General features: G+C 33.6%; 2 protein-coding genes across 2 annotated transcripts; one reads left to right on the top strand and one right to left on the bottom strand.

The window, feature by feature from the left end:
- Positions 1-319: 319 nt before the first annotated feature.
- On the top strand, positions 320-2,795 carry LOC110688167 (E3 ubiquitin-protein ligase PUB23-like). The gene has a single exon (XM_021864875.1). The coding sequence runs from the start codon at positions 1,102-1,104 to the stop codon at positions 2,365-2,367; it is 1,266 nt and encodes a 421-aa protein (XP_021720567.1). The 5' UTR covers positions 320-1,101; the 3' UTR covers positions 2,368-2,795.
- A 4,352-nt stretch (positions 2,796-7,147) lies between these two features.
- Positions 7,148-9,173, bottom strand: LOC110688166 (E3 ubiquitin-protein ligase PUB24-like). The gene has a single exon (XM_021864874.1). It carries the CDS (start codon positions 8,660-8,662, stop codon positions 7,352-7,354), a length of 1,311 nt encoding a protein of 436 aa, XP_021720566.1. The 5' UTR covers positions 8,663-9,173; the 3' UTR covers positions 7,148-7,351.
- Between the last annotated feature and the right edge of the window lie 1,556 nt (positions 9,174-10,729).

Below are 10,729 nucleotides of genomic sequence, written 5' to 3'. Positions count from 1 at the left end.
AAGTTTTATCACTTTCGCGACTTTACATCAATAGAGCTCCGTCAAAAACAATGCAAAGACATCTAAATTTATTCAGGAGCAGTTCAGAAGCGATGCCAATAGTTTAGAGAGGTGTTAAATACTTGTATTGCGAATTTAGATCTCTTAATAAGGGATGATTGTAAGTGCCGAATGACTAGTATTATTTAATGAAATCACCACCCCTCCTTATTCCATTAAAAAAATAAAAAAGAAAAAAACTTTCAAACTTTTATTAAATCAATATTTTATTTTATTTTTATAAAAAAAAACAGCTGAAATTATTTATTGAATGAATTATTATTTCTTTTTCCTAGAGATGAATTATTATATCCTTAATTTCTAGATACATTAAAAAAAGAAGTTGATGGGAGCTAGTTCATGCAATAGTTTTTAAGGAAAATCAGACCATATAATAATTTAGAATCCAATTTAGAGTAGATGAAATGAAACCTTGTAGAACCAATGAACGTGACTTATGAGAGCTAGTCCTTGGACTTTTAAAAAAAGTCAAAATAAAGGAGCCTCTTTCTTCTTTCTTCTAACTTACACCGACCGTTGAGCCATTTTTCCCTTTTTCAAGAGATGTGGCCACTCTTTCCTCCCTATATTAACTTCTACTTTTTTCATTAATCTATTATTAATTACATTATATTTATACACAAGTGTTTTTTAATTTCTTATTTATTTTTATTTTTATTTTTTTAAAAATAAAAATATTTATTTAATTATTATTTATTGAGCTGTCAATAGGTCAAATTTTAGCTTTTCTCCTCCCAAGGCACAACCAATAAAAAGTCGTCTACTTAACCAAAAAAAAAAAAACTAATAAATTCCTTTCAATTCTCCCGGTTTGAAAAATAACGTGTTTGACTTTGCATCTGATTTCTGTAATTACAAGTTGTAAACATGGCCTGATTTCTTTCATTCATATTAAATTCTCTCTCCTACCATTTCATCACATATATATAAGCTCATCATTTTAACCTCTTTTTCTCCAACACCAAATAAAGTTTTACTTCATCCGTATTATTATTTCAATATATATATATAATATAGTATATAGTCCAAAAATAAATAAAGATGGAGGTGAATATTGAGATCCCATCACATTTTCTATGCCCAATTTCGCTTCAATTAATGAGAGATCCAGTTACAATATCAACTGGTATTACTTTTGATAGAGATTTTATTGAAAAATGGCTTTTTTCTTGTAACAAAACAATTTGTCCTGTTACCAAACAACCCCTAGATGATGATGTTAGCTGCATCATCACCCCTAACCATACTCTCCGCCGTCTGATTCAATCATGGTGCACTCTTCACGCATCTTACGGCGTAGAGCGTATCCCTACTCCGACACAACCCCCTACTATAACACAGTCTAACATGAGCAAGTTAATCTCCGATGCAAGTAAGTCACCCCAACAGATGAGGTACACCTGCTTGCAGAGAATTCGGTCCTTCATTGTTCCAGCCACGACTCATTATTATTCGTCCAGATGCAAGAATATTATAGTTACTTGTGGAGGTCTCCAGTATGTTGCAGATGTGTTAATAGAAAAGGATGCAACAAGGAAAGAAAAGGAAGAAGCGCTGTTTATTCTAGCACAAATGGACAGCTACGATCAAGAGTTTAAGAGCGTGATCTTGAGAAATGATAATTTTGCTGATTTGTTTATTGATTCTTTAGTTGGGTTGTTAAGTAGTGAATCGTCGTCTAATAATGAGAGAGAAAATGCGATTAAGGTGATGAAGATGGTTTATAGTGTAGCGGATCCTACTCGGTTGGGTAGTGTTGAGCATGAGATGTTTGCGCTTATTGTTAGGGTTTTAAGAGATAAGGTTTCGAAAGAGGCTACAAAAAATGCGTTGAAGTTGTTTGTTGAGTTAAACCCTTGGGGGAGAAATCGAGTCAAGGCGGTCGGGTCTGGGGCGGTCCATGTGTTGGTGGAGCTGCTTTTGGATGGGATGTTGGATCGACGAATCTCGGAGTTGGCGTTGGTGGTGTTGGATCAGTTATGTGGATGTGCGGAGGGAAGGGCGGATCTGGTAGGGCATGGTGCAGGGTTAGCGGTAGTGTCTAAGAAGATATTACGGGTGTCCCACGTGGCGAGTGATCGGGCAATAAGGATATTGTCGACGATATCAAGGTACGTGGGAACGGCGAAGGTGGTTGGGGAGATGATGGAGGTAGGGGTGGTGGCGAAGTTGTGCTTGGTCATACAGGTGGATTGTAGTTCAAAGACTAAAGAGAGGGCTAAAGAAATGTTAAGGTTGCATTCTAGGGTTTGGAAGAATTCTCCTTGCATCCCTCCTCATTTGATTTCTTCATATCCAACTAATTGATTAGATCGATCTTAGTCAACGATTGATTTCAATGTGAGATTCTAAAATTTTGTGAAATCATCGATTAATTAATTTAAGTTCACTACACAACACAAATTAAAATTGTTTTTAGTCATTGATATTATTATTGGTGAGAAAACACATAAAAATATGGAGTAGTATATATATAGTTTTCGATGTTTGTGAACATTACTCACTATGTCTATTATTATACTGAGTCTAATTTGTACAACTAGCTAATACGACATCAAAATGCAGAAGGACGAAAAGTTGTATACATCTATGTACATTATTATTATTATTATGGAAGAAAGATCAAGAAATGCACGCAAGTTCACAAAGATGTGGTGCTAATTTTGGTAGTACTTTCACAATTTAATGTATAAAAAATGATCTGATATATTATACTCTGATCTAAGTCTTGTTTACTTTTGTTATTCTGTTAATTTTTTTTTTCTATTTTATCTAGAACAATACTTGGTATAATATTGCTGGGGAAAATGAGAGGTGATATGATGCTTTAAAAATATTATGGACGTCAACTTTATTATATTGAACATATTTAATACAGTATGTATGTTGAAGGGATAGTATATCATGATCAAGTTGCTACTTGCTATCTAATTTCTTGAAGGAGGGAAAGGGGTAGCCAAACCTAATTTACCTGTTTTCCAGGCTATTTCCTTCCGTATTATTCCCATCAAGTGGACATTATTATACGAAGTATATATACTTTGTATTTACGTATGGTCACTATGGTGCGTATCACAAATTTTCTTTATACATATAGAATTATATTATAGATGCCCTATCGTATTATAGTGTTTTATTTAGTTGTGATTAAATGGCGACCTTGATATTTATTGGTGAAGTTAGGATGTAAAGTCTTGGTGGTTTAACTTTGCGATCTTGAGTGCTTAAAATTCCGAGTTCTTTAGCTATATTAATAGTTTAGATTTAGATCGAATATATATACACAAATTATTTACTTTCAAGATTTATTAGTGAGTGATTCTTTATAAATCCATTTTCATATTATCCAATTCATTTTTTTAGGCAAGGATTGTCCAATTTATTAAAGAAGTCAAACTTTAACAGTACAATCTAGCACCTTCCTGAATAGTTGACAAATACAAAACACCAAGTATAAGAAATGTAAATACAGCTTTTGCCATGTCATTTTCCAGCTATATATCATCGGATCATGGGCTTATTAATCTTTACACCATCTTAGATTAAGGCAAAAATAATACGGACTAATCCCTTATTTTAGTTAGTACTTATAACAGAGATATTTTTGTAGCTTATTTAGCATGCATGCATGGCTCCGTACATAATAAAACAATATAGTAATTCCTAGCTAAGCTAGCTTGTTCTAACGAATCTGATCTCTAATTTCTTGCAAGACATTGTTGCTCAATGTTATTCAGAGACGATCCCCCCCCCCCCCTTTTTTTTTTTCCCCTACTAGAATATGTCACATTATTACCTCTTCACATTTCATTGCATCAAGCACAATAGTCGAGCACGATGTAGCAATTGTAAGATTTTCCTACTTGTACGTACAAAGAGTACCTGAATTCTACACCACTTTAATACTATAATGACCTACATACAATTTTGTTGATTTATATATACACATCAAACACATGCACACAACTTTTAATTAAAAATGTTCCTGTGATTACAAAAAAAGCAAATTAACTACTCCGTTACTAGGAAAATAAAAGTTCCTATACTAAAGGTAGAATTAATTAGTTTAAAACCCACCATATTAATTAGGGAATAGTAAATTGAATAGAAAACGTTTTAGTGGAGGGTGAAAACTGAAAAGACATGTTTACGTAAACTGGACTTAATTATTTCGGCTATGGAAATAAATAAGAATAGACTTGGGGGCCGGGGCCAATATAAGTGGGCCTGGGCCCGGCTTATAAATTTGACTAATGGCGGCCGCAAAAAAAGTTTAGACTGGACCGTTTCTTTCCAAGGTAAGTGGCTAACTAACCACTTGCAGTTAAACAAGCAGAAGACTTGAACCACCTCTCTCCACTTTCGTCAACACTTGCACTCTTTACCTATTCAATGTTATGTACTTATGTCCCATTTAGCCATTCCATCCACCGGACAATGTTTTCGAGTTTTGACCAAAAATGCCCGATAAATTATCTTTTTGGGTTTGGCACGAAACGTGATTGTGTTAACAATATATTTACATTATGTTAAGTAGATCGAATTGATGTGAATGTTGGATTAGCTTAACTTGTGAGTTTGACGAGTGTTTTTAAATAACTTTTTATGTGTTTCTAAATAACGAGTTTCAATTGAGTTTTAGCTAGACTAGATCTTTGGTCGGATTAGTTTTTTTTACATATTAAATGAAATTAATTTGAGAATGGAATTGCATGTGTTACCACCACAAGAAATAGTGGGTTGCTACGTACGCTATTCTATGGTCACTGGATTTGACGATAATAAAACATGTGTTTTAGACAATTACATATATTACATAGAACATGTGATCAATATTTTTCCTGTTAAATCTATAATTATTTACATAAAGTAGCTAGTCTTAATTAATTATTGAAAAGTAACCGAACTAATGGAAGTTGAATAACTTACTTGTGAGCAAGAAGCAAAGTCAAAAAGTTTCACTCTACTCTTTATTCTAAATCCATGGTTTTTATTTGCTGCCCATGGGGGAAGGGGGAATTACTTGGAGTATGATATGAGTATTATCATTACATATTTACATGTATGATGTGATGTTCAATATCCTAGGTTAGTATTTGCCTTTTTCTTTTAAAAATATCAATTATTTGGTTTGTCTTTCTAACATGATAAAGAATGCACTTATTTCACATACGTCCAATTACAAGATCTTACAATAAATACAGAGTACATATATTTATTTCATACGTTTATTTCTAACTGATATGTTTCTTTGGTTATGTTTGCCAATGTTTAAATACATTCATTGATCTTTTAAATAACGATGTGTCACAATTGAAAAAATTAATGTTTGAAAATTATAAGACCTCGTATATATAAGTATTCATTACACAAAAATCAGCAAAACACAAAAGACAGGCTAAAAAAGTGTGTAATTAATGCTAAAATTTAAATATGTCAACTTAAAAAATGGAGAAGGCTACTTTTTACTGCCTCCGTTTTTAAATGCTTGCTCCATTTCTACGTTTTGCACTCTTTATTTATCCTATTTTGACTAATGTTTGTGATTTATACATAAGAAAAAATATAGTCTTGCGGGTACTTGTTGGAATTGTCTCAATGAATACATTATTAATTTTCAATTGCTAAAATTTATACTTATTACAAATTAAATAATTGATCAAAGATTTGATTGGCATACGTGCCCAAGAAAAATTGAGCAAGTATTTAAAAATGGAGGGAGTACAATAGAACACCAAATCAATACCTACCTCATTGTGGATTATTTAATTTAATAGAATATGTGGACACTACTTTATACAAGTTTATCCTTTTTTTTTTTTTTTTTTTTTTTTTGTCTTTTGCACCATGAAGGGTTTCACGCTTGTCATTATATTACTTTGGCTATTAATATCTTTAATTCTACTTTTGTAAAAATTATAAAAAGTTGATATTTAACAAGTAGATTTGGAGACGAATTTGATCCCACATGATTATGTTTTTCATTACGGATAAACCACAAAAAATGGTCAAAAAAAGTTAGGTGAGTAGTGTAAAAGTCATTATTACGGAGCAATAAAAGAAATACGAAGGAAGCTAAGTAATTTATATATCGGATAAGGGGAGCATGATATGGGTAACATATACGAGAATAAGAGATAATGGTACTATATCAATTATCAAATACTTTTTCAATATTAGGAGATACCACATGTCACTACCTCATATGTATTCACTCCTCGATTGATATTCAAAGAGTTGGTCTAGAATAAAAAGAGCAATTATATTGCAAACGGGCCGGGCATATCATGATTATGTATCAGAGTATTTACTATAGTTGAATGACAATTTTGATTCTAGACAATCTCCTTCATTATCAGCCATATAAATTTGGTCTACAAATTAAAGCATAGCCAAACTAGTCAGCACAATCATCTATTCTCTCATGATATCCTCCAAGTAGTAACAACCAATCAGACATCCTTGTTTGCAAAGACTGAAAACGTGCGTATGACATGTTTACATGATCAAATATTCAAATCTATCCATCTTTCTCACCCATTTATATCTACTAAGCATTAGCCTGAAAATGTCAACTGTAACTTTGTCAAACATTATTAATTATCCCTCAAATCCATATTTCGTGATGGATTCAAATGCATGGAAGTAAGCATGCACTTTGTGAAACTTAGAATGCATAATTGAAATTAATATCTGGTTTTCTGAGCCACATTTTGTGAGATTATTCAAAGTAATTAAAATTCTTTTAGGATCATTGTATTGGTAACGGTATCAAAATATAATTTTTCTTCTAGTTATGATATACCTTATTAGGAATGACAATGAAGCCGAAATTAGAGTCCGATTCTACACATAATAAGACCCAAATCCTATCAAAATTGTTTCGAATTTTCATCATTTTTTATTTCGGGCCAGATTTTTTTCACCTATCTAACTAATTTATCATCGCAATGAGATACTAAGAGTACATTATCAATTATATATCAATAGTATATAATATAACAACTCTAATGGAACATGAATATGATATATTCATATATATAATGGAACAATGCTAATGATATGGAAATCTTAACAAATGTAAGTCGGTATATAATATATATTGCTCAAATAAACCATATAGGTATTTTATACTCTATATATTAATTACAATTTGTAAAAGAAAATACCACATTTAACTTCCACTTAATTCTTTGCTAAACCTAAATTTACTTCTACCATAATTGATAGAGTTGTATATACTAAAAAAAATGTAGATCGGACTACATATCAATATGTATCATGTATATTATCAAAATTGTAACATAGGATACCTTGTTAAAAGGTAAACTTGAATACAAGGTGAGTTGTTCCAAGCAGACGCATGCATCCTTAACATTTCCCTCACTTTATCCTTCAAATATTTTGCACAATCTGCTTGCAACACCATGCATAGCTTTGAAACTGCACCAACCTTTAGCATCTCATGCAGCACTTCCTTGGTGGCTGAGAACTTTGCTATTAACCCGAATACGTGCACCGCCCGGTCATCCACCACGGCTGACACCCGCAAGATCCTCTTCGACACCACAGCCATCCCTCCGGAGTGGGCTAGGAATTGGGCTCGCCCGTCAGCGCAGGAGCACAGTTGGGCTAATAGACAAAATATAAGCTCGCTCATTTTCTTATTCTTCTCGGATTGGGCCAGGCCCAACTCTAACTCGATCTCAATAAGGTGGAAAATGGTGTTGGCTTCAATGATTCTGTGCCTATTCCTCCCATGTTGACACACCTCGAGTAACACCCGGAGGGCCGCTTTCATTTGGCCTACATTGATATTCTTATTATTATTGTTATCATCATTGTTTTGACGATCCAATAATATACCCACAACTCCTTTGAAAAACTCGGGCTTCAGCCTCTCGACTAGGCTGGAGCCCGCAACCTTGACCACCTCATTGATCAAATTGACCGCGTGGGTCCTCCTTTGGACATTTTTGTCGAAGAGGACCCACGTGATAGCATCGACTAGGTCAATGTTGTCCGACACAATAGTCCTCACCTCAGAGGACACATTAGCCGGTACCCAAACCGCTGTAAGAATTCTCAAGGCTTCGTTAAGAAACGTAGTCTTGTTATCCTTATAACAAGTGATAATCAACGAAGCCATTGCTTTAACGACCCCACACTCCGCCATGAGTTTCCTATCATCATCCTTGGCATGTTCATCTTCCGAAGTAGTCGAGATCAACGATAGGAGTTGATCGAGTGAGGCAGACTGCAAGCGAGGCACGCTAAGACCGCGTAAAATCTTCAATACGTGGGCACGGCAAAGGACGGGTTTAGGAGTAGGGATACGTTCAACACCACGGTTAGCATTGGCTACGCACCAACCTTGGATGAGACGTCGTAAGGTGTGGTTAGGTGTTAAATGTTGACTAGGAAGTGGTTGTTTAGTGACGGGACAAACGGGCTCATTCACGACTGCCTCCTTTAACCACCGCTCGATGCTAGAGCGGTCGTAGGTGATACCGGTGGCGGTCGTGACGGGGTCTTTCATAATTTGTAGGGAAATTGGACAAAGAAAATAATGGGGCACCTCAACTTCATCATGGTCATCCATGTTTTAGGTTTTAGAAAAATAAAAATAAAATAAAAATGGAGGAAGTTGGATAAACAAAAAATAAGAGTACAAGTTATAAAGAAATAGTGTAGGATTGAATATATATGGTAAAGATTAGCGGCTGGTGAAGAAGATTATAATAAAAAGGGAGAAAATTGATGTGATATGGAGTATCTCAATTCTCAATGATGAGGTTTGAACGTAACCGTATGATTTATTATATAAATAAATGGAGATTATTGACTGAATAATTAATTAATTGATTGATTAGTAATAAATATGATTAAATATGGGATATGGACTGAGTTGGGATGTCGCTGTCTTTTGATTACATTTACATAGTTGTGTTTACTGGTCATATTTTGTACTCTCATATTTTGTGAGACTTTTTGGGATGGAGAAAAGATGATTGCCACGTGGAATTTTGTGATTGGAGAATTAATTAATTTGGGCCCATGTGAAAAGAGTTGATTGGCTTGGGATCCAATTTATTCGCAGGATTCGTTTCATTTCATGCAAAAAAAAAAAAAAAAAAAAAAAAAAAAAAAAAAAAAACCCATAATTTAATTTAATTTAAAATAAATAGGAGGGTATTTTTAAAAAAAAAATAAAAAAGAATAAGAGGGGGGCTGGCTTTGGTAGACCTTGGCTAAGACATGGGGACGGGTTTTGGGAGTAATTCTCCTTTAATTTTTGCTTTTTCTTAAGTGAAGAAAAGCACCCAATCTCTTTAAAATTTTATATGGAAACATGTTTTAACTGAGGATTTCAATAAGAATTAAGAATATGAGTACTAATTTTTTGCTTGGTGGCCATGGTCAATCTTCCGGAATATTGTATGTAATTACGTACTAATAAGTTCAAGATACTCGTATTGATTATTGAAATTATGCAATGATATTGCAAAGGTTAAATTATTGGTACGATTTAATAATCAAAATAATCTTAGTTGGAATAGAGAGAAGCATTACTTATACATTTTTTTTTATTCCCTTTGCTTATTGATGATATATAGTCAAGACTTTTATTTTATTATTATTATTTTTTAACTAGAACTTTTTATTTTTTAGGAAATAACTAGAACCTACTAGAGAATTAGAGATAACAATTGGTCCCTCATATTTTAAACTGATCAAACAAGAAAATAATTTGGCTTTTCATGGCCTACTAGTTAATAGTTATGCAAAGGGTCCATATTATTGCATATAAACCAGGTTAAAAACTTATTCTAGTACAGATCAATATAGCATAATATTTCAGTTGGGTTTGCTTGTTTTTTGCGGCACTACTCTTTTTTAGTCATAACCTAAAGTTCAAACATTCCAAATTTGCGGCATTCTAGTATTTTTCTTGTCTTTATGCGCGTTGCGATTAAATTAGACTGACCCAATTAAATTACAGTTGTACTATACTACCACATACTTTTTAATGCATATATAATGTATAGTAGTATAGTTTACAAAACTAACCCAAAATAAGAAGGGAACCACATACTTTTTAATGCATTTATAATATATAGTAGTATAGTTTACAAACTAATCCAAAATAAAAGGGAAATTCTCAATGATACTTTTAAGATTTTTATTTTTCTCAATGATAAACAGCAAAAAATCAGATTATTTTTGGTAATCAACTATTTGTATTACTAATTCAATGGTGACATTAATGAGATTAATCTACAATTTTAAGCATAACCATAGTTAACAAAAGGAGAATTGACTAATATACCCTTGAAAATAAGATTTTCCTTTATATTTTTTAACAATTAAATTATTAAAATAAAAAAAACCCCACCACCCACTCTTCCCCCACCCCAGCCAGCCAACCCCTGCCACCACCCACGCCCAACCTTGATCCCTCTTTCCCCGGCGTTGGTCGCGCCCATCACCAACCCCCCTCCCTACCCCTATGAAACCCTAAACCCTCTAAAAACCATCCCTAACCCTCGAAAAAAATCCCAACCAGAACCCTAGCGATGGCGAGGGAGAGCCGATTAGGGTTTTTCAAAGGTGGGTTGATGGTTTAGGGGGTTTTGTGGGGGGAGGGAGAGGGGTTTCCGACAAGAAG

This window comes from Chenopodium quinoa, unplaced genomic scaffold, assembly GCF_001683475.1.
Source record: "Chenopodium quinoa cultivar QQ74 unplaced genomic scaffold, ASM168347v1, whole genome shotgun sequence".
Taxonomy (NCBI): domain Eukaryota; kingdom Viridiplantae; phylum Streptophyta; class Magnoliopsida; order Caryophyllales; family Amaranthaceae; genus Chenopodium; species Chenopodium quinoa.
Note: the sequence above shows the minus strand (reverse complement) of the source record. Positions and strands in the feature narration are given on the sequence as shown.

Excerpts from the sequence above, each read along its gene's own strand:
- LOC110688167 (XM_021864875.1), top strand. The coding sequence starts at position 1,102 with ATGGAGGTGAATATTGAGATCCCATCACATTTTCTATGCCCAATTTCG.
- LOC110688166 (XM_021864874.1), bottom strand. The coding sequence starts at position 8,662 with ATGGATGACCATGATGAAGTTGAGGTGCCCCATTATTTTCTTTGTCCA.